Source organism: Saccopteryx bilineata, chromosome 2, assembly GCF_036850765.1.
Source record: "Saccopteryx bilineata isolate mSacBil1 chromosome 2, mSacBil1_pri_phased_curated, whole genome shotgun sequence".
Taxonomy (NCBI): Eukaryota; Metazoa; Chordata; class Mammalia; order Chiroptera; family Emballonuridae; genus Saccopteryx; species Saccopteryx bilineata.
Window position 1 is genome coordinate 183,548,968 of NC_089491.1, and position 23,895 is coordinate 183,572,862.

The 23,895-nt window shown below is 36.3% G+C and overlaps 1 protein-coding gene across 2 annotated transcripts in view; it reads left to right on the forward strand.

Moving 5' to 3' along the window:
* Positions 1-23,895, forward strand: part of MON2 (MON2 homolog, regulator of endosome-to-Golgi trafficking) — a 191,452-nt gene that overhangs the window by 5,513 nt on the left and 162,044 nt on the right. For both annotated transcript variants that reach the window (XM_066258887.1, XM_066258888.1), the window contains exon 2: positions 12,834-12,897. In XM_066258887.1, the coding sequence (XP_066114984.1) occupies positions 12,834-12,897 (64 nt within the window). The remainder of the gene's footprint in view (positions 1-12,833; positions 12,898-23,895) is intronic.

The window sequence follows — 23,895 nt, forward strand, 5'->3', positions numbered from 1 at the left end:
AACTGAGTGGACCAATAAGAGAAGAGATATAGGAGGAATTGTTTTGGAGGAAAATGAGTAGTCACGAATATATATATTAAGATTTATGTGGTGACATCCAAGTGGAACTGACTGTAGATATTTGAAAATGATGGTTTGTTAAGAGGAAGAAGTATCAGTTACTTCAGATTTATGAGTATCAGTTTATACATGATAGTTGAAGCCCTAGGGGTAGATAAGATGGGTCAGGAAGAGTAGGTAAGTTAGACATCAAGGCTAAAGAAGGAACTTTGGGAAACAAAAGCATTAATGTGAAAGAGGCAGCTGGGCAGACTAAGGTTAAGGAAATGGGAGAGAAAGGGAATACTTGCTAGAGCAAAGTCCTTGAGAAAGCTGTAGTTGTAGTGGCATAAGTGTATGAACTGGCTTTCAGTCTGAGACGGGACACTCTCTCTTCTGACAGAGGAAGAGAAAAGGAAAAAATGGGGTATAGTGGAGACAGGAAGTTGTGGACAGTTTGACCTATGACTTCTGTTTTCTTGGTAAGATAGGGAAACAAACCTGTTCCTGTGATTAATTAGTGATTACAAAAGTGATGGGTAGGAAGTTTAAGAGAAGCAGTTGATCACTTTGGAGAAGTGAAGGAGAAATTGGTTGGAACACTTAACAGTCTTGGCAGGGAAGGTGGTTGAATGATGATGGATTGTAAGATTTAGGGTGGATTCCCCAAAAAGGAAATCCAACAGAATTTTGTTTGATTGAAAGAAGATGGAAGGAAGGGTTAAGGGACTAGTTGTACCAATTTAATCAAAGATTAGTATAGTTGGGCAATGAGAAAGCCAAAAGGATAAAGGTTGGGACAGTTAGTGTGAGGATATTGGATTATAGAGTACCAAGTAGTACTACTGCACTAGAGGATGGTGAGGTCCAGGCAGTGGGTGGTAGAAGAGCAAAGGGAATGAAGGGCATTTGAGTTGAGATAGTTAGGATTAGGGTTTTGGATTGATTTTTTTAATGAAGTGGACTTGGTAAGGATATAAGTAAAGTATAAGTAGTCTTCCTAAGCCAGGTACTTCAACTTTCCCTTATCCATTCAGGTCTGATAAAAGTTGGATGGCAGGGATTTCTGCCTTAAAAAAGATCCTGTGAATAGAGTTCCTCAGTGTCCAGTGTTAGCTAGTTCAGGGGGATGTTTGGTGAAAAAGATGCCTTCTACTTACCATGACAGGATTCTCCCTTGTGCCAGCTATTTGGGGACTGAGGCCCAAGTCATTTGGCTCTTCTGGTAGGGAGATCTCATTTTCAGGACCTTATGACAGTGGAGAATGAGGGCTGGGTAATTTTTTTTTCATGGCTATTTTGATTTTATTCATGTTCTTATTTGGAGGAGGAGAAACACGTCTGTTATTAACCTGTTCAAATCCCAAAATAAGCCCATTTTACCTATGACAAAATTGAATTCACTCAGTTTATAAATGAGAGAGCAGGGATTAAACCAGAGTTTAAAGCCAGAGATTCAACCCAGACTCTTTGTCCTATTTCCTCCATGCTTCCTCTTCAGGCTGAAATTACATTGAACAAAGAGAAAACAAAATTCTCATAGTCAAATTATGTGATTCCCGTTACAACAAGTTACTGGTTCACTTAAGCCAACTTTTGATGACCTGCTTGCTCCTAGGCTATCAGTTCAGAAAGACTGTTCGGTCTTTTCCCACGAGGTATATTCAAAAGATGGTCTCATGGGCCCTGTTTCAATCCAACTGATTCTGCACAACTGTTATTTTCATTTTTGCCTCCTCTTCCAGTTGGTATGCATCCATTCAGTTATACTGATAGACCTGCAATCCATATGTCCTTACCTTCGGTAATTTCTCTCACTTGGTACTTTAGCTTAAACATTTTCCATGTATACAAGCCATTATAATTATTACTTCAATGAAAGCATTATTTTTCATCACAGTCCATCATCATAATTTATTTAACAACTTTCAGACTGCTTCTATTTTTTTCTTGCTGTTATTGATAATGTTGCTAGTTAACATCTTGACACACAGCTTTTCTTTTCCTTATGAGTTCTGACTAATTGACTCAACGGGAAAACCGCCCTTGTGTATTTTGAAAGTAACTGCTGGAATCTATGATGCCGTCTTTACATTCTCGAAATATGGTTGTGTATAAGCTGCAGAATTCCCCCTTGTTGCCAGCAAGAGAGGAAGGTTTGGGGCACAAATATTATCAGGCTGTCGCTTTTGAAGAGACCTATGAAAACTGTCCAGTGGCGTTTGAGAAAGTCATTTATTTTGTTGTCCTTTTTTTTTTTTCTTTTAAAGGTTATATTACAGGGTCTTGAGGGCACAGTGGCTCACTTTTATGTGGATAATTAGGTCCTTATAATGCAAAATCATGAGGTAAGACAGAGTGACCCTCCTCCAATCCCACATCAATCCCTTAGAAGCTAGTGTTATCATATATAAAAGTACCTTGTAAATAAGTACTCATTCAGCCAGACCAGGTGGTGGCGCAGTGGATAGAGCCTTGGACTGGGACGCAGAGGACCCAGGTTCAAAACCCTGAGGTCTGTCTGTCCCTATCAGTCCCTTTCTCTGACTCTGTCACCAAAACAAACAAATAAATAAATACCCATTCAGTTTAAAACTCAATCCCAACACATTGTCTTTCCACTAGGCTAAAGAGAGAACCATTTCTATTTAAATGTAGTACATCAGACATAGCAAATATGACACTCCAAGTCAGGAAGGGTTATGAACAATTTCAACTACACTTAGAAATATCATTTTTTAAGGTATCTCAATATAGTTTTATTTTTCAATTCTCAGTATAAATGATGTTAAACATCACATATATGTGATAGCCAGAAATATCATCTTTATTAAGTTTATTGGAGTGACATTGGTTAACAAAACCATACAGATTTCAAATGAGGATTGGATCATGTTTACATGCTTAATTGGGAGCTGTTTTGGTTTAATATTTTATAGTGTACTGTGGCTTTTTTCCTGTTGATGTTGGTCAGAGAAATTTGTTACAACAAATTGTATTCTTTCTCTCATAAAGCATAATAAAATACATTCATGTTTTATATACTGAAATAAAATAATTTTCATATTTATTTAAAAAATATTTGCTAACGCTAGACAGAACAGTATGACAAATGTGAAAGGAGTCATTTTGATACTTTCTACATAATGCAATTTTAGACAATTGTATAAGCAGGCAAGTGGCCTTTGTTTTTTACTCTGTTTTTACTTTTTATGCTGCTTTTGGCTTTATTCCAGAAAAAGTACGTTAGATCCCTAAGGTCTTATTAAATTAATTTCCTTCTGATAAATATTTTAGATGTTAACCACAAGAATAATATAATAACTTTTTCTCTAGGACTTCTAGGAAAATTTTGCTCTTTTTTTAAATGATTTTATTTATTGATTTTAGAGAGAGGAGAGAATGAGAAAGGCAGGAGGAGGAGCAGGAAGCATCAACGCGTAGTTACTTCTTGTTTGTGCCTTGACCAGGCAGGCCTGGGGCTTTGAACTGGTGACCTTAGGATTCTAGGTCAATGCTCTATCCACTGCTCCACCACGAGTCAGGGTTTTTTATTTTGTTTTGGTTTTTAGGATTTTATTTATTGATTTTTAGAGAGAGAGAGAAAGGAGGGAGTGGAAGAGCAGGAAGCAATTGCTTCTCATATGTGCCTTGACCAGGCAAGCCCAGGGTTTCTAATAGGCAACCTCAGCGTTCCAGGTCTGTGCTTTATCCACTGTGCCCCCACAGGTCAGGCTAATTTTACTATCTTATTACAGTATTCTAAGAGCATTTTACAATGAAAGTTTTTTAAAAAGCTTTTGATTAGTCTATACAGTGATTTTCAACCTTTGTTTCTCACGCACTCATAAACTAATTACTAAAGAAAAAGGGGCCCTGACCTCTTCTTCCTTAGTAACTAATTTATTTGTGCCATGAGATGAAAATGGTTGTATTTAGTCAGGGGCACTGACCTTAGTAATTAGTGTGTGCTTGTGCCATGAAAAAAAAAGGTTGAAACTCTATAACATGATTTATGTATTCTTGGAAGTTAGTACTATAACCATGAAATTTATTTTTAAAGTATAAAACATAGTTTATTTTTTACTAAGTTTTTGACATTTCCAAAACACTGGGTTTTGTTATTACCATTATAATTTAATAAAAGTTGATTAGTTTCCAAAGTGTAAGGGATGGCAGGAAATACAGAAGTGAATGTGAAACTGCCTTTATCTTCTTGAAGTTAACTTAAGGTTGAGTAAAACATTGTCTTTCCACTATGCTAGGGACTTTGCATTCCCAAGACTCTACTGCAACATTCCATTCGGTTTTACATATGAGGAAATTATGGTTCAGCAACTTGCATAAGGTAGTAAGTAAAGTTAGAAAGAACTGGGATGGAATCCATGTGCATCCATCTCTAACTCCTTTCCTTTTTTCCATTATATCATGTTGCACATGCCTTTAAAACATACTTGTTTTTCTCATTGTTCCCATTTTATGTCTTGCTTCATAATTTGAATACAAATAGTCATCTTCCCATCTTGGAATGCTGCCATTTTGACTTCTGTAACACTCTACTTTCCTATTTCCTCCCTTTCTTTATGTGTAAGTGTATCCTAGATTCTCAGACCTCTAGTGTCTCCAGGCTGTCCCTGTTGCGCTGTCATCTACTCCCATTGCTTCTGGCCTTACCACATGCTGAGGGACTCCTAAATCTACTTCACTAATTTTGCTGCCTTTACTGAGCTTAGACCTTTGTTTCCAGTATTTCTCACATACTCCAAGTAGAACTTCTTGTAATTATTTTCCTTAAAACTTGACCATTCCTCCCATTTCACTCGTTCTGTTAAAGGTATTTATTGCTGTTGCTCACCTTAGTCATATTTGGCTGTCCTCTCTCCCTCATTCTTCTTTCTTCACTGTCATCTGACCCTTTCTGCTCTGTAATTTCTAACATCCTTCTCTTTTTTTTGTCAGTTATAATTCCAGGTTTCATTTTTATGCCTGGCCTTTGATACGAATTAATGACGCAAAAGACAAACCATTCTAAATGTACCACCAGATTAATATACTTAAACAGCTAAAAACCCTTCCGTGGCTACTCTGTTGGCATAGCATTTAAGATCCTCTTGATTTTCCCCAACCTTCCGTTCTAACTTCATCACTGTCTGCTTTTCCTCATGTGCCTTTGTGCTTCAGCCAAACTGTATTGCCTGCTATTCTCCAAATATGCCCTGTTGCTTCCCTCTCCTGTGCTATGGCTTCTGAGATTCCTCTTGCAGGCCTGCAGTCACCTGCTCTCATCTTTTCAAAATAAAAATCCTACCTTTCATTTAACCTCACTTTGAATAGTGGACTCATTCATTTGTAGCATAAACTTAGAACCAAATTAGATAGTTTTAAATTCATTTGTAGCATAAACTTAGAACCAAATTAGATAGTTTTAAAATTTCTTCCTCATTCCCTTATTCCTTAGTTAATGAAATAATTATTTAATACTTGGTATGTGCCCTGTACCACTAGCTAGTTCCTGGAGCAAAAACAGTTGCAGCTCCTGCCCAGTATTTTCAAACTAATGTTTTCCTCTGCTTTCTTAACTTTCATTTAAGTTTATTTTATAAGATTTTTGTTAGCCCTGGCCAGATAGCTCAGTTAGTTAGAGCATAACTCCGTAGCTCAGAGGTTGCCAGTTCCATCCTCAATCAGGACACATTAAGGAACAGACCAATATTCCTGTCTCTCTCTCTCTCCCCCTTACACTCTTTCTAAAGTCAATAAAATAAACATTTAAAAAAGAAAAGATTTTATTATAAGTCTTATATTTTACCTTCCTTTTTAGCTATTTTAGTATCGTTTATCTTTTCTAAAAAGCTCCCTAAGGGTCAGTTTTATCCTGCTAGCCACATATTGCAAGACCTTTGTGTATCTAACAGGTGCTAAGTAGATACTTGTCAGAGATTAAATTAAAAAGGGGGAAGGGAAGACAAGGGATACTATGTATAAATAGGCAAATGTATACACACACACACACACACACACACACACACACGTGTATATATTTAGCTTTCCACATGTAATCTGGATCTCAGTCTTTCACCTGATATAGGAAAATTTTTTTTTTGCTTCCCAGAAGCTAGAGGTGTTTCGTTTGTTTGTTTGTTCAGAGGTTTTGTGTTTAGAATAGGATACCAGTAGGTAAATATTTTTCAAGGCTTTGGCATTATAGACTAATTGCATTTTGCGGTAGAGACCGTACCGGTTTCAATGTAGTAATTGTTTTGTGAGCATATTGTTCTCTAGGGACTGTTCTATCTTTATTAATTATTCCCAAGTGTGGGCTTGACTTTTGATTTACCTCCCATCTAAAATCAGAAGTCTTCAGGCAACATCATACCTCCCTGGTGTTCATGAGTACAATTTTTTTTATCTACATTGTCATTAAATTGAAGTTTACATTTCTTGAGCTCATTTTACATGGTATGTACTCTGAATAATTATTTTGTTTTTTTGGTAATTTGTTCTAATTTTGAGGCTTTAGTCTCATAGGTATTGTGAAAAAATGCATTTTTAAAAACTATTGAAGCTTTGGTGAAAGGAAGTAGCATTAAATTTTTATATATACATAAATTTGTATATATTCTAGTAGTAGACATTGTTGTTTTTTTTCTATATTTTTCTGAAGTGAGAGGCAGAGAGACAGACTCTCTCATGCGCCCAACCGGGATCCACCCAGCATGCCCACCAGGGGGCGATGCTCTGCCCATCTGGGCCGTGGCTCTTGCAACCAGAGCCATTCTAGCGCCTGAGACGGAGGCCGTGGAGCCATACTCAGCGCCCAGGCCAACTTTGCTCCAGTGGAGCCTTGGCTGCAGGAGGGAAAGAGAGAGACAGAGAGGAAGGAGAGGGGGAAGGGTGGAGAAGGAGATGAGCAGTAGAACCCAGAACTTCCACACCCTGGGCTGATGCTCTGCCACTGAACCAACAGGCTAGGGCCTAGTAGTAGACATTTTTCAATTCCCTTTCTAACCTTCATTTCTTGTTGCTTACTTTGATGGTAGGCTGCACTCTTCTTTAATTTTCAACCCTTTGGGTTTAAATGCATTAACCCCTGCCTGACCAGGCAGTGGGACGGTGGATAGAGCATTAGCCTCGGACCCTGAGGACCGAAGTTTGAAACCCCAAGGTTGCTGGCTTGAGCATGGGCTTATCTGCTCTGAGTATGGCGTCACTAGCTTGAGTTTGGTATCATAGTCATGACCTTATAGTCGCTGGCTTGAGCCTAAGGTTGCGAGCTTGAGCAAGGGGTCTCTCACTGGCTTGGCTGGGAGCTCCACCCTAGTCAAGGCACATATGAGAAAGCAATTAATAAATAACTACAGTGCCTCAACTATGAGTTGATGCTTTTCATCTCTCTCCCTTTCTGTCTGTATATCTCCTCCTCCCCCCCTTCAAGTAAGTAAGTAAAGAAATAAATGCTCTAACCCCGTTTCTTGATCCAGGGTACCTCAGTTACTTCAGTGTAGTTTAAACCCTTCATTTGTCACCTTCATTCTGCCCAAGTCACATAATGTCAGTGACTACTCCTGGAAAAGGAAAGTTTCTTTTTTCTTCTCAAGAACTACTGCAAAAGACCCTTTCTCTCCTTTTAGTTAGTGTCATACAAAATGGTGAGATGAAGAATGGCTACAACTATTTTTATTGCCAAAATTGGAGGCAGCCTGAAGATGGACCTACCCACAGAACAGCAGGGAACCAAGAGAATGGCAAAGAAGTGAAACTGCAGGTTTGATGGCATTGGGAATATCTGGATCAACTTCCTCTGGAGTTTTCAATTAGTGGGCAGTAAAGTCTCTCCCTCTCTTTAGAAATTTTTGCTTAGAGACATTTATTATGTAGCTACTGTATGCTATGCACTGTGATAAGCATTAGTAACATGATAGATTTTTATCCTGATGGGGCTTTCAGCTAGAATGGAGAAGGAGGTATGAAATGAGACGGATGGGATAAAATGTTACAGGTACAAACCATAGAGAGGCCACAAGATGGAACGTCTTTTCTTTAGTTGCCACAGGAAAAAGGTTTCTGTCACTGCTTATGGTTCTATAAGAGTGCCAAAATCAGAAGAACACGCACCATAAGTCTACAGCATCTTTGTGTTTGCAGCAAAACATTATTTTCCACATTAAGTTGTTAATTTGGGTTTGTGTTTAATTTTTGGATTGTTGGCTTTGTGATTTAAGAGTTATAAAAATAGTTTATTTTAAATTTTATTTATACATACTTAAATTTGTCCATGACTTGGTAGGTCCATGAACCTTTTAAAATTTTTTTAAGATGTCTTTCACTACTCAATTTTGAGAAACAATAGTAGACATGGGTACTGAGAACCACTGAGTTGAGACAGTGGATGGATAGAGGACGAGATTGTAAATAGAGAAATATCTTAGTAAATAGAGAAATATCTTAGTTTAGATTGATAATGGGAAGTTTGTAAGTTTAGAAGTAGGGTTTGCAAAGGAAGGGAATACAAAATATGCTCACTACATGGCTTTTGTGGTTGATTAGATTTGTGGGATAAGGGAGAAACCCAGGTGTCTGGTCAGTGGCATCTGGATGGATGCTGCTGCTGCTCAGGAAAAGAGAGAAGAAGAAAGAGTCTTTTTTTTCTGGGGTTTAGGAGGAAGTTGGGGTGGTTTTTTGAGAGAGAGAAGGAGAGAGGGTAGGTAGAGGGAGAGATAGGGAGAGGATGACATCTGTTTTGAATATCTTGAATTCATGGTGGGTTTTTTTGTTTGTTTTGGTTGAAGTCTTTGTAATTTATAAAGTTGAAACCACGCAATTGTGAGATTGCCCAGGAAGATTTTATTGAAGAGAAGTGAGGCCAGGGATATTCTAGCTGGTCTTTGAAGAGGAATCAGCATGCTTTCTAGTCTCTGCTTTTCTGTGCTACTAGCCTCCATATTCAAAATCCCTGGTGGGTGTGACTATTTTGGTAAGCAAAAAATATTGAGAAAGAGAGATAATATTTAAGAGATTAATTTTTAAGAGCAACATGTATTAAGTGCTGAAGTGTATTTAAGACTTTTGACTCTCCCAATTCACAGATTGCCCTCAGGAATTAAAGATATTACAATAAATTATCTAAACTATCTACCTTAACCTAGATCATCTCTATCCAAGTCCATCGGACTGACACTTCCCCACCCCCAAAGATGGCCAAAAAGTAACTATGTTTACAATTGTGTAGTTCTCCTTTGGGCACCCATCAGAGTAGGGGATATTTTTAAAGCAAGAAATTAAAGGCTCTTCTTCATACAGATAATCCTTGACAAATAGAAGGTTACTCTTGAAGATGTGGGCTAGACGAAGTATGACGTAAGGCTGCTGTGGTTAGGGGGACCCTGGTATATAGGTGTTTTCAATAAACATTGATAGTGAAATTTTCCAGCAACACAGGGTGCCTATGAGAATATCTTACAGTTTCAAATTTGACAATCAGAGGTAGGTTTAATTATATCTAAGGCTACAAACAGTTCTTTGGTGATTTCTGTCTTTTTTTTTTTTTTAGTGAGAGATAGGACAGACAGAAAGGCTGAGAGATAAGAAGCATCAATTCTTTGTTGTGGCACCTTAGTTGTTCATTGATTGCTTTCTCATATCTGCCTTGACTGGGGGGCTCCAGCAGAGCCAGTGGCCCCTTGCTCAAGCCAGTGACCTTTGGGCTCAAGCCAGTGATCATGGGGTCATGTCTACAATCTTATACTCAAGCCAGTGACCCCGTGCTCAAGCTGGTGAGCCCATGCTCAAGCCAGATGAACCTGTGCTTGAGTCAGTGACTTCAGAGTTTCAAACCTGGGTGTACTGCACCCCAGGCCGACGGTCTATTCACTGTGTCACTGCCTGGTCAGACGGTGATTTCTTGAGTTTAGGAATGAATATACCACTTACACATCTTTTAAAGTACTTACTATTTTGGAACTACTTTAAAAAAACCATCAACTACACTTCATTATCCTTTTCTTTATGTGTTTGTGTAAAAACACATACCTGAGTTCACTCTTATTTATCAGAGGAAATCAGAATAGTGTCTGGCAAGTTTGTCATTCTTTACTGACATCTAGTATGCTGCAGGACTGGTATTTGGAAATTTTTAGGATTTGGAAAGGTCATACTGACTAGAAATCAGAGAATCAGGACAGTTTACATTGGTATTTATGATGGTTCAATTTGATCAAGCTCTTTTGACTGAAGCAGAATGAAATATTGAATTTGAGCTTATGAGTGGTATATCGGGCCATAGGGTGGAGGGGAGAAGCATTTGAAAATGATGGCGGAAGAACCTTCCGTGACCACAGATTATTTTCAACTTGCCCCGTAAGAAATTTACCTGGGAGTTTGAGATAGGGTGTGTGAATATAACAAAGTATACATAATAATTTTATTGTTCTTTAAGATTTACAGTAGCAGATTTATGGTTTTGTACATCTTTAAAGTATATCCAGAATATGACCACTTTTTACTATTTCAGTCACAGTCACCTCTGGCCTGTCCACCATAATCTCTTGCTTGTATTATTGCAATAGCCTCCTAAATATTGCTGCCTGTTAAAATCACCTGAAGAGTTAAAAAATTCTTATGCCTGGTTCCTATTGGTAGTTGTTCTAATTTAATTGGAATGGGCATCAGAATTTTTTTTTTCTGGTGTTTCTAGTATGCACTGTCCCAAATAATCAGAAAATCAATACCCTTCCCCTGAAGTAGTCCCTTTATTTTTTTAAATCTATTTTAAATAGTCTCTTTATTTTTACTATATTTTTCTAGTAGTAGCCATGGTATTTTAACTTGGGACATTTCTACTTCTTTAAAATTATTAAGTTCTAAGTGTATTTACTAGGCTTCTTAGTTGTAAGCAATGAAAGCTGACTCTAGCTGATTTAAGCAGATATGAATTTGCATGGCTCTCAGCATTTGTAGAAGGCTGGATGGAGCCAGCCTTAGAATAAGTACAGGAACAAAGAGATGCTAAACAGCTAGAACCATAACATAACATGTCAGCAAGACCATTACTACTGTCTACTGAATAGTGCCTAGATGCCTCAGATTGCACTACTAGTTGTGCTGGCCACTTCATGACACTACTGGTTGTGCTGCCATCATTGCTCTTGCAACGTACATGTTGCCTCCACTGTGGCTGTCATTAAAAAGAAGTCTCTCTTGCCTCTCTGCTTTTCTATGCTACTAGTCTCCATATGGTAGATGTCTTGTATTAGGTAATGTAGGTTGCCAGGGAATATGGGAAAGCAAGTACGTATCTTGCATTTTCAGTTTTTAGTTGTGGAAGACAGGCTCTATATTGCTTCAGAACTCATGAAGTTGGAAATTCTCCAAACATAAGCAAGGGTGTTACATGGTTGGAAGCCAACACAGTGACAAAGGTTTACTACACATAATATAGCCAACAATGTGTTATTTATTTTATACATTAATTCACTGGTCCTCAGACTAAGAACCTGTAGGATGCTGGTATTCTTCCACAATTATTCTTAAATATTTAAACCATGCTACTATTTGTCCCTTAGCAAGTAGTAAGAGGTAACAAAATAAATGAACAAGTAGCAAGCAACTTATAAGTAGTAATTATTTTTGTAGGTGTGGAGACCAGTATAAGTAGAAAATAGGCATGTTTCTTTATGGTTAAAATGTTCTGAGTTTCTATGATGGAAGTTATAAATCATTAATATATGTTAGCATTGTCCAAAAGAAATCTAATGTTTATTATATTTCAAAATGTAATATAAAAAATTAATACTTTTATGATATATAATTATATAATTTCATAATATTTATAATATATAATATATATAAATTTTAATTGCATTAAAAAGTAAAAAGAAACATTTAATTTTAATAGTATATGTTATTTAACCCAGTATGTTCAAAATATTATCACTTCAACATTCAATATAAATATTTAAGGGATAGTTTACATTGTTTATTATATTAAGTCCTCAGAAATCTAGTTTGTGTTTTAAATTTAGAGTACAGCCCATTTCAGACTAACCATATACAAAATGCTTAATAGCCACATGTAGTCAATGGCTATCATATTGGACATCATAGTTCTGTGGCATTGTATAAAACACTATATGATTTATAATAAGTATTGCTAAGTAAACATACTTACGGTATGTTTTAGACACCTTGTGAAAACTGAGTGGGTGCTTTAAAAAAGTATAACCTGCCCTGGCTGGATAGATAGCTCGGTTGGTTAGAGCATCGTCCTGAAGCACAGAGGTTATTGGTTCGATCCCTGGTCAGGGCACATACAGGAACAGACCAATGTTCCTGTCTCTCTCTCTCTAAAATCATTAAATAAAATAAAATTAAAAATATAGCCTAAAAGTAATATTAAGTGCCTGCTTATTCACTCTCTTCTAATCCAAAACAGTTTTACTTGATATTGTGGTGTTTTGCCATTTTTATTAGAAACCTAATTTTTTTCATTAGGCTTTGTTATTAGTTTATTATTTTTTATTTTTCTGAACATTGAAATTTGTGAATAAGTAGGGTATGCCAGATGTGACTTAAGACAACATACTGTAGTGCAAAGCTTGCATGTGCATAATTAAATTTATCATATTATATTACATTTAATATATATCACTGCTAGGCTTTACTAGCTGAAGTTTTGAAAATAAGAAACACAGTAGTGACTGACTCTGCTCAAGATTTTATATATCATATAATTTCTTTTCCCTCAATAATTTATATTGATAGTAAGTTTTGTATTCTAATTATTTTTATTCTTGCAGGCTGCTGAATCAGGAATAATAAAAGTTAAAACAATAGCTGCACGAAACACCGAAATTTTGGCAGGTAATTTTTTGTATTAAACATTTCACAATTAATGAAAATTTGACTAATAGAAGTAGAATTTAAAAAAAAAGTTTTCTGTAGCATAAAGTTTCTAACTTAATAACTGGGTTTCCCAGAGATGGATGCTATAAAATTCTCTGAAATCAAAAAGCATAAAACTGCTAACTCCTTAAAGGCATGATTATTCTTACTTATCTTTTTATTCTCTTTCACCTTTTTTCTATCACCTAAGACACACCTTACCCATACAGGACATTATTTTGAATTGAATGGTAGATTGATTCTCAGTTCACCTCTAACATCTGTTCTATCTTTAATATAAACAAGTCATAATGTAGTACTCTAATAAATTTAGTGGTACTCTATGAGTTTTGAGTCCTTAGAGTAAGACAATATAGTCACAAAGAAAGAATGGTAGTGGGGTGGAGAAAAGAAAACAAGTATTTTGTACATTCTGTTGTTTTAACCTGATGTTCAAGAAGGAATTTTAAGAGTTTCTTTTTGGTACTATTTTGATAGTCTACTTCTTCCTTTTCTTTGGTGCCTTTCTGTTCTTACCTCAATAATGACTATGGGGGAAAAAAAGGAACTGGCCTTTTTGAGAATTTGTTACATGTCAGGCATTTGTGCCACTCTGTTTTATATAAGACAACCTTGTGGGGAACTATTTCATAGTAGAGCAAGTTTAGATACAAAGAGATTAGGTTACTTGCCTATTGTCACTTGATAAGTGGTCGAGTCAGATTCAAATCCAGGGCTGTTGAGAGCCAGGTTCTTCCTGCTGCAGTGTGCTGCCTTGGTATGGTGAGGTTTCCATGCTCGCTGCTTTCTCACCAGGGTTTCTACCTAACCATTGTTTTCTTCACTGATCCTTCAATCTGCTTTTCCAGTTCCAATAGTGCTTTTGGTTTTAGCTAGTTGTTGGAGAAGAGCAGTCCTACTAAATTAATTTACAGAAAGTCTAAATACTAGTAAAGAATCTCTTTAACTCTCATAAATCTCTTCCCATTTTTAAAAAAGGATATCAGTAAATCCCTAATTGGTGGAATTTCAAGGAGTATTACAAAATGAAATGAAGACTTTTGGGGGCATTTTCAAGGTGGGAGGTGAGAGTGGATTTCACTTAGGCTTGCTACCTGTGCTGGAAATTTGCCGTTAAGGGTTAGCTCTCCTACGTTACATGTTTCTCACAGCCTCTTCTCTGATTTTGAACATTCTGTCAAAAGACCAGATAGTTTTATAACATTATCAACAGCATTGAATAATGTTCTGTATGCATGTTGAGAAGGAGTATATTGAAAGTGATGGGTAAAGGCAAAGGTATGTATTGTTGGATTGGGAGGTTGGGCAAGTGGATTTGGGGAGGTGCATATTGAGTGAATTAGTTATTGTGAGAAAATAAATGGTTAAAGATAAATTATGACCTGGAATTTTTAAGTTGGAGATCTCATAGGCCAATCATGTTAAAATATCATTACAAATACTTTACTATTATTGCTGATATTATGGTAAGTCCTTAATTATTCTCCAATAATAAAAGTGTTCATTGGGTCAGTAGTTGATAGAAGGGTTTTTATAAAACTGGTATATTCAGAGGATCATTATCTGTTACAGAGTTGTATACCAAGTAAAATATCTATATAGTTAATCTTAAGTATGAGTAAGAAAAATTTTGTCTTAGTATAAGTTTGATAGGTAGTCTATTAATTTCATTTTAATGCAGTTAGCTTTATTCAAATAAAGGTAGAACAAATATTTATAAACATACAATTAATTGTTCATGTTTTAATAACCATGATATCCAGAGCCATATTCCTGAGAAGCTATTTTGGCATGTAAGCATTTTCCTGGTGTTTTTTACCAAGTATTTATAATAATTGATACCTCAGATTTTTAGACCAATGTTATCTTGAAAAATCAAAGGTTCTTAAGAACAAGAAGAGTTTAAACTCATCAATATATCATTTCTAAACTAGTACATAGTATAGTTAATACTGAAAAAAAATTTTTATTTGATTTTTTAAAATTTCCTGTGAAATGTTTACTTCTCTGTAGTACTGAGGTCTATAGATTACATTTTTTTGTGTTGTAATGGGTGTTAAAGATATCATACAATTGAGGAATATTATTTGAGATACTGACTTCTCAGATCTTTCTGCATGTTCAGAAAACATAAAGGGTTGCTATAAAAATCATCACCCTTAATTAGGATCAGTCTGATTAGTGATACTCAGAATAAATTTCTAGCCAACTTTAGTTTTCTTAGATTTATTTTTCAAGGGAAGGTTATTTACATTGCAGAATAAATTTTTGCTTGACATCTCCCCTTCTTTTGAGCATTCTCCTTTAATGTTTATTTTTCTTTGTTTTCATTGCTGTCATGAATGCTGACATAAGTGGGAATGCTATGCCAGGTAATGTCAGCATTGATTCAAATATACAGAGCACTTTCTCAAAATTTTCTTTTTCTTTAAAGATAAAACTCTGGAAATAAGAGATAGCAACATAAACTTTTTCATTTACAAGGCCAAATGCCTTAATCTTATGTTGCAAATTGTTTTTATTATTCCAACTTACAATATACTTGAAATGAACTTAGAAGGCTTGTTTTATACAGAAATTACATACACAAAGGATCTGCTTTCTGAATAAATATTTGAAACAGGGAAATCAATGAAGTTGTGATTGATACCTTTTAAAATTGTATGTTTAACCCCTACACAAAACCATAATGATTACTTCTACCTATGACTGCTTGTATACTTTCAGTATACGAAAGAATTTTTATGTAGATAATCATTATGTGTGATTTGTATTCTTTTCTCACAGTTTCCTTCACCTTTTTCATTTCTACATGGTCTTATTAATAAAAGGTCTCTAATTTAAGTAATTTGAATAAATATACTTTGGAATGTTTTCCCAACATTAAAAGGTAAATTATCTGCTGATATTATTTATATTCTACATTATCAGTATATATACTTGTGATATTTCATAAACATTTATATAATATATCATACAACATATTCTTAGTAGGAAATAATTATGTAAGAATCACCAGAGGAGATACAAACATGGTTAATATAATTTTTCTACAATCTATATGGAAATGCAAGAGATATATTTGATCAGTATGTTTGAGTCATTGATTCAGTTTGGCTTACCTGCTTTTTAAAGTCTATTGCCAGAAATTTCCCTTCCAGAAAACGTACTCCTTGAGGTCAGGATCTTATTCTTCTTTATATTGCTTATTATTTAGAAATTAATAAGCTGTCATTAAATAAAGGCTAATGCTTGAGTCACTCCAAAATGCAAATAAGTCTGTTAGTGCTGCCTCTAGTGTGTTTTTCTACCTCTCTTTAATTTTACAATTTTAATTTTCTACCTCTCAAATAATTTTATGATTATTTGAGAATTTTGTCTTATATAATTCAAGCAAGATAACAGAGTAATGAAAAAGATCCTAAACAGAGAATTTTAATATAATGGGTAAATAAATACCAAGATGGAAGAATAGTCAGGCTTGTTATGGGAACAGGGAAGGCACCTTATGCATTCTGGAAATGTGAAAATGAGTCTTGAAGTTTGAAAAGGAGATAGTCAAGCAAATAAAGTATAGAAGAGGAAATTAAAGATTACTTAAATACAGTAATGAAGTATGAAACAGCTTGATCTATTTATATACACAATTCAAGTGTTGTTGTGGGATGTCCTGAGCCGCTTGATAGAAGGAGTTTGAATCGGAGGTGACACATTCACAATAATAAATTTATATAAATAACTCTGAAAGCAATTCAAAAGTTATGTTTCAGTGTACCCTCATCATTAAGGCAGAGGTCTGTTAGTAGGCTTTTTCTGTAATCCAGGCTAGCAGACATAGGGGACTGTAACTAATGCCATGCTCACAATTTCATTTAATGGGCCAGAGGTTCTCTGTAGTCTAGTTTGTTCTTATTTATTATGTTTTCCTTGGGCTTTTTTCATTTTTTCTTTACTTTTTACAGTTTTAATTTGTATCCTGCCTTTTATTATATCATAAATACTTTACTTTGAAGCTACCTTTTCTAATTTTTTTAAGTTGCTTTATAATATTTCAGTAAGTAATTGTAGAATTTAACCATTTCTTTATTAGACATGCTTCAGTATTTAGAGTATTTTTAAAGATTAATCATAGAAATAAAATTACGATATTAAAAAGTATGAACATGTTTTTGGAATTTGTTACCACACTGCTCTCTGAAGAGATAAAACTTTATGCTTTTACCAACAATATGTGAATGTATCTTTGTAATGTCCTTGCCAAATTACTATTTAAAAAAATGTTTTTGGTAATTGAACAAGCAAATGACTTCTCATTTTAATTACATTTCTTTATAATGTTGAACATTTTTCTCTGAATATATTATTTTTTATTTTACATTTATTTCTTTGGGTTTTTGTGTCTTCCTTATCAAATTCTTTAAGTAGTTTCTATAGCAAAAATACTCATTCCCATCATGTGTGTATCATATTTTCTGCACGTTATTTACCTTTTAACTCTTTATCCTGATCGTTTTTATTTTTAAATGCAGGGGTTCCTCAGGTTACGACATAGTTCCATTCCTACAACAGTGACATAACCCTAATTTTGGTGTAAGTTGAAACATACCTTAGCCTAAGTCACTTACCTGTCCCAACACAGCTATAAAATCAGCATCTAGAACAGGGGTCCCGAAACTATGTCCCGCGGGCCACATGCGGCCCCCTGAGGCCATTTATCCGGTCCCCGCAGCATTCCAGAAAGGGCACCTCTTTCATTGGTGGTCAGTGAGACCACCGCAAAGTGTGGCGTCGCTCACGTACAGTACTACTTCTGGTGACGCAGGACGCACGCCTCACGGCTCTGGAAGCGCGTCATATCACTTGTTACGGCTAGCAGTGACAAATACGGAACCGGACATTGACCAGCTCATTAGCTAAAAGCAGGCCCATAGTTCCCATTGAAATACTGGCCAGTTTGTTAGTTTAAATTTACTTGTTCTTTATTTTAAATATTGTATTTGTTCCCATTTTTTTACTTTAAAATAAGATATGTGCAGTGTGCAAAGGGATTTGTTCATAGTTTTTTTTTTATAGTCTGGCCCTCCAACATTCTGAGGGACAGTGAACTGGCCCCCAGTGTAAAAAGTTTGGGGACCCCTGATCTAGAACATAAAGCACAACTAAGCCACAGAAAAAGGAAAAGGACATTAATATACTGTACTGTACACTGTACTGTAGTAAGAGAAAAAATGACAAAAGATGAGTGTAAAAAAAGTTCCTTACCTTTATTACTGTGGTTGGCTTGCACACTGGAAGGGGCATTGGAAGGTGGGAGAGAGTGACCTATTGGGAGGAGGGAGCTGGAGAGGCAGGAGAACGTGCAGAAGGTGCTGGAGATACTGGGTCAGGTGAATCCGGATTGCCTAAGGAACATGCAGGAGACACTGGAGATGATTCTACCTGCACTACAGGTGCTTCATCTTGAGAAGCAGCTGATGTAGAGGGTACAGGATCTGTGCTGGCCTCTTTACCTTCTTAAAGAATTGTTCCAGGATAGTCTGGAAGATTGATGACTTTTTCTCTTCCAAAGTCTGCCTATATATAGCATTGCAAAGGCATCCATAACAGCTCTGTGGACTTTACTGGATCTGTCATCACTGGGGTCCTCAGCCTGAAGTTTTGCCAACCCATCCTCTACCATAGAAAAACCTTCTCCCAAATCCTTGGTAGTAAATCTCTTGGGTTCTGGGATTTCTGTCTCTTACTCTTCAATCAGCTGCTTCTCCAGCTGATTGAGGTCCTCAGCAGACAACTTCACTCCATGTGAGGCCAATAGCTCTGTGACATCCATTGTGATGGCTTTCCTCTTCTTGGAAGCACTGGCATCTGAAAACTCTGACTTTTGTTTAGGAGCCATGATAAGGGCCAAAAGGTTGTCCAACAAAGCAACACAAATGGAACACTTGCGCTTTTAACAGTCCAAAATGGCGTAGAGTAGCGTACTGGGGACGCCAGCTCCCTCACTCATACGCTTTACTGTGAATTCTTCCACCATGCGCAATCAAACTGGTTCAACTATGTAGTCCGTAAGTACAATGCTAATGGTGTGGGCTGTGAAACACTCATGTCTCAATTTATTTAAGTTTTTATGGGAGTGACCACTGTAACTCAAAACGTCATATATCAAGACTGTCATAACCCAAGGACCCCCTATAATCTAATTTTCTGTTTTTTTGCTCTCTACTTGGGGAGCCCTTCCAACCACATTGTTGTTGTTGTTGTTGTTGTTTTCAACTCTTTTGTTTTATTTCTTTCTTTTTTTTAATAAATTTTTATTAATGGTAATGGGATGACATTAATAAATCAGGGTACATATATTCAAAGAAAACATGTCTAGGTTATTTTGTCATCAAATTATTTTGCAAACCCCTCGCCCAAAGTCAGATTGTCCTCCGTCACCCTCTATCTAGTTCTCTGTGCCCCTCCCCCTCCCCCTAACTCTCTCCCTCCCTCCCTCCCATGTCCTCCCTCCCCCCCACCCTTGGTAACCACCACACTCTTGTCCATGTCTCTTAGTCTCATTTTTATGTTCCACCAATGTATGGAATCATGTAGTTCTTGTTTTTTTCTGATTTACTTATTTCACTCCTTATAATGTTATCAAGATCCCACCATTTTGCTGTAAATGATCTGATGTCATCATTTCTTATGGCTGAGTAGTATTCCATAGTGTATATGTGCCACATCTTCTTTATCCAGTCTTCTATTGAAGGGCTTTTTGGTTGTTTCCATGTCTTGGCCACTGTGAACAGTGCTGCAATGAACATGGGGCTACATGTGTCTTCACGTATCAATGTTTCTGAGCCAACCACATTGTTGATAGCCATTTTTAAGTTATTTTTTTTTAAAGTTTTTATATACAGTGGTACCTTAACACACAAGGTTAATTCATTTTATGGCCGAGCTTGTGACTCAATTTGCTCATGTGTCATATCAAATTTCCCCACTTAAATTAATGAGAATGCAATTAATCTGTTCCAGCCCCTGAAAACCACACAAATTTTTTGTTTTATATGCTTTTAAATAAGAAAATATACTTTATAAATAACATATGTTATATATATATACATAATAGAGAATGTAAAGAAATAAACTGGTTTATGGAATATATTCACGTTCAAGGTCAGGTGGAGATACTGGTGGAGGGGGGAGGATCATTAGCATAACAATGGCCCATCCCAAGCAGAAGGTAATATGCAATTTGCAATCAACTGCCCTGCTCTGAGGGCAAGCACACATGTGGCTGCCCAGCGCCATTTTTAACAATAAAAGTGAGCAAACTCGAAAAACACAAATTTTTTTTTCTTTTTTTATTAAATTTAATGCAGTTACATTGATAAATCAGGGTACATATATTGAGAGAAAACATCTCCATATTATTTTGACACTTGATTATGCTGTATACCCCTCACCCAAAGTCAAATTGTCTCCTTCACCTTCTATCTGGTTTTCTTTGTGCCCCTCCCCTCCCCCAACCTCTCTCTCCTTCCTCCTTCCCTCCCCCCCTCCCCCATCCCTCCACCCAGGTTACCATCATATTCTTGTTCATGTCTCATTTTTATGTCCCATTTATGTATGGATTCATATAGTTCTTAGTTTTTTCTGATTTACTTATTTCACTCCGTATAATGTTATCAAGGCCCATCCATGTTGTTGTAAAACATCCTATGTCATCATTTTTTATGGCTGAGTAGTATTACATAGTATATATGTACCAAAGCTTTTTAATCCACTCATCCTCTGACGTACACTTGGGCTGTTTCCAGATCTTCGCTATTGTGAACAATGCTGCCACAAACATGGAGGTGCATTTCTCCTTTTGGAGCCGTTCTATAGTGTTCTTGGGGTATATTCCTAAAAGTGGGATAGCTGGGTCAAAAGGCAGTTCGATTTTTAATTTCTTGAGGAATCGCCATACTGTTTTCCACAGTGGCTGCACCAGTCTGCATTCCCACCAGCAGTGCAGGAGGATTCCCTTTTCTCCACATCCTCGCCAGCACTTATTCTGTGTTGTTTTGTTGATGACCCCCATTCTGGCTGGTGTGGGGTGATATCTCATTGTGATTTTAATTTGCATTTCTCTAATGATTAGTGATGTTGATTATTTTTTCATATGCCTATTGGCCATCTGTATGTTCTCTTTGGAGAAGTGTCTATTCATTTCTTCTGCATATTTTTTGATTGGATTGTTTTTCTTCCTGGTGTTGAGATTTACAAGTTCTTTATAAATTTTGGTTATTAACCCCTTATCAGATGTATAGTCAAATATGTTCTCCCATTGTGTAGTTTGTCTTTTTATTCTGTTCTTATTGTCTTTATTTTTTTATTTTTTTTAATTTTTTGTTCTCATTGTCTTTAGCTGTCCAAAGCCTTTTTAGTTTGATATAGTCCCATTTGTTTATCCTATCTTTTATTTCACTTCCCCGTGGAGATAAATCAGCAAATATATTGCTGTGAGAGATGTCAGAGAGCTTACTGCCTATGTTTTCTTCTAAGATGCTTATGGTTTCATGACTTACATTTAAGTCTTTTATCCATTTTGAGTTTATTTTTGTGAGTGTTGTAAGCTGGTGATCTAGTTTCCTTTTTTTGCAGGTAGCTGTCCAATTTTCCCAACACCATTTGTTAAAGAGACTGTCTTTACTCCATTTTATTTCCTTACCTCCTTTTTCAAATATTAGTTGTCCATACAGCTGTGGGTTTATTTCTGGGTTCTCTGTTCTGTTCCATTGATCTATATGCCTGTTCTTATGCCAGTACCAGGCTGTTTTGAGTACAATGGCCTTGTAGTATAACTTGATATCAGGAAGTGTGATACCTCCCACTTTATTATTCTTTTTTAAGATTGCTGAGGCTATTCGTGTTCTTTTTTGGTTCCATATAAATTTTTGGAATATGTGATCTATATCTTTGAAGTATATCATTGGTATTTTAATTGGTATTGCATTGAATTTATAGATTGCTTTGGGTAATATAGACATTTTAATGTTTATTTTTCCTAACCATGAGCATGGTATATGCTTCCACTTGTTTGTATCTTCCTTGATTTCTTTTCTCAATGCTTTATAATTTTCCGAGTACAAGTCTTTAGTCTCTTTGGTTAAGTTTACTCCTAGGTACTTTATTTTTTTGGTTGTAATAGTGAAGGGGATTATTTCCTTAATTTCTCTGACTGTTCATTGTTGGTGTATAAAAATGCCTCTGATTTCTGAGTATTGACTTTATATCCTGCCACTTTGCTGAATTCATTTATTAGGTCCAGTAGTTTTTGACTGAGACTTTAGGGTTTTCTATATACAATATCATGTCATCTGCAAATAATGATAGTTTTACTTCTTTTCCAACTTGGATGCCTTTTATTTCTTCTTGTCTGATTGCTGTGGCTAGGACTTCCAGGACTATGTTTAATAAGAATGGTGAAAGGGGGCACCCCTGCCTTGTTCCTGATCTGAAGGGTATTGCTTTTAATTTTTTTCCATTGAGTATGATGTTGGCTGTGGGTTTCTCATAGATGGCTTTTATCATGTTGAGATATGTTACCTGTATTCCCACTTTGCTGAGAGTTTTGATCATGAATGGGTGCTGGATTTTATCAAATGCTTTTTCTGCATCTATTGAAATTATCATGTGGTTTTTCTCCTTTTTGTTTATGTGATGAATCACATTGATTGATTTACAAATACTGTACCAGCCTTGCCTTCCCAGAATAAATCCCACTTGGTCATGGTGTATGATTCTTTCCATATATTGTTGGATCTGGTTTGCTAATATTTTGTTGAGGATTTTAGCATCTATATTCATCAGAGATATTGGCCTATAATTTTCTTTCTTTGTGTTATCTTTGCTTGGTTTTGGAATCAGAATTATGCTCGCCTCATAAAAGGAGCTTGGAAGTCTTCCTTCCTCTTGAATTTTTTGAAATAGTTTGAGAAGGATAGGAGTTAGTTCTTCTTTGAATATTTGGTAGAATTCACTTGTGAAGCCATCAGTCCCCGGACTTTTTTTTGGGGGGGAGTTTTTTGATAACTGTTTCCATCTCATTTGGTGTAATTGGTCTGTTTAGGTTTTCTGATTCTTCCAGATTGATTTTTGGAAGATTTTATGTTTCAAGGAATTTGTCCATTTCATCTAGGTTGTCTAGTTTTTTGGCATACAGTTGTTCATAGTATTTTCTTACAATATTTTGTATTTCTGTTGTGTCTGTTGTTATTTCTCCAACTCTCATTTCTAATTTTATTTATTTGCGTCCTCTCTTTTTCTTGGTGAGTCTAGTTAAAGGTTCATTGATCTTGTTTACCTTTTACAAGAACCTGCTCCTAGATTCATTGATCCTCTGTATTGTTTCTTTAGCCTCTATGTCATTTATTTCTCCTCTGATCTTTAGTATTTCCTTCCTTTTACTACATTTGGGCTTTACTTGCTGTTCTTTTTCTAGTTCTTTTAGATGCAGGGTTAAGTTGTTTATTTGAGCTTGTTCTAGCTTCTTTTTTTTTTTTTTTTTTTTTTTTGTATTTTTACGAAGCTGGAAACGGGGAGGCAGTCAGACAACTCCTGCATGCGCCTGACCGGGATTCACCCAGCAAGCCCACCAGGGGACTATGCCCTGCCCATCTTGGCGCATCGCTCTGCCGCAATCAGAGCCATTCTAGAGCCTGAGGCAGAGGCCACAGAGCCATCCTCAGCACCTGGGCAAACTTTGCTCCAGTGGAGCCTTGGCTGTGGGTGGGGAAGAGAGAGACAGAGAGGAAGGAGAGAGGGAGGGGTGGAGAAGCAGATGGGTGCTTCTCCTGTGTGCCCTGGTCGGGAATTGAACCCAGGACTTCTTCATGCAAGGCCGACGCTCTACCACTGAGCCAACCGGCCAGGGCCTTTTTCTGGCTTCTTAAAATGTGCCTGTAGTGCTATGAACTTCCCTCT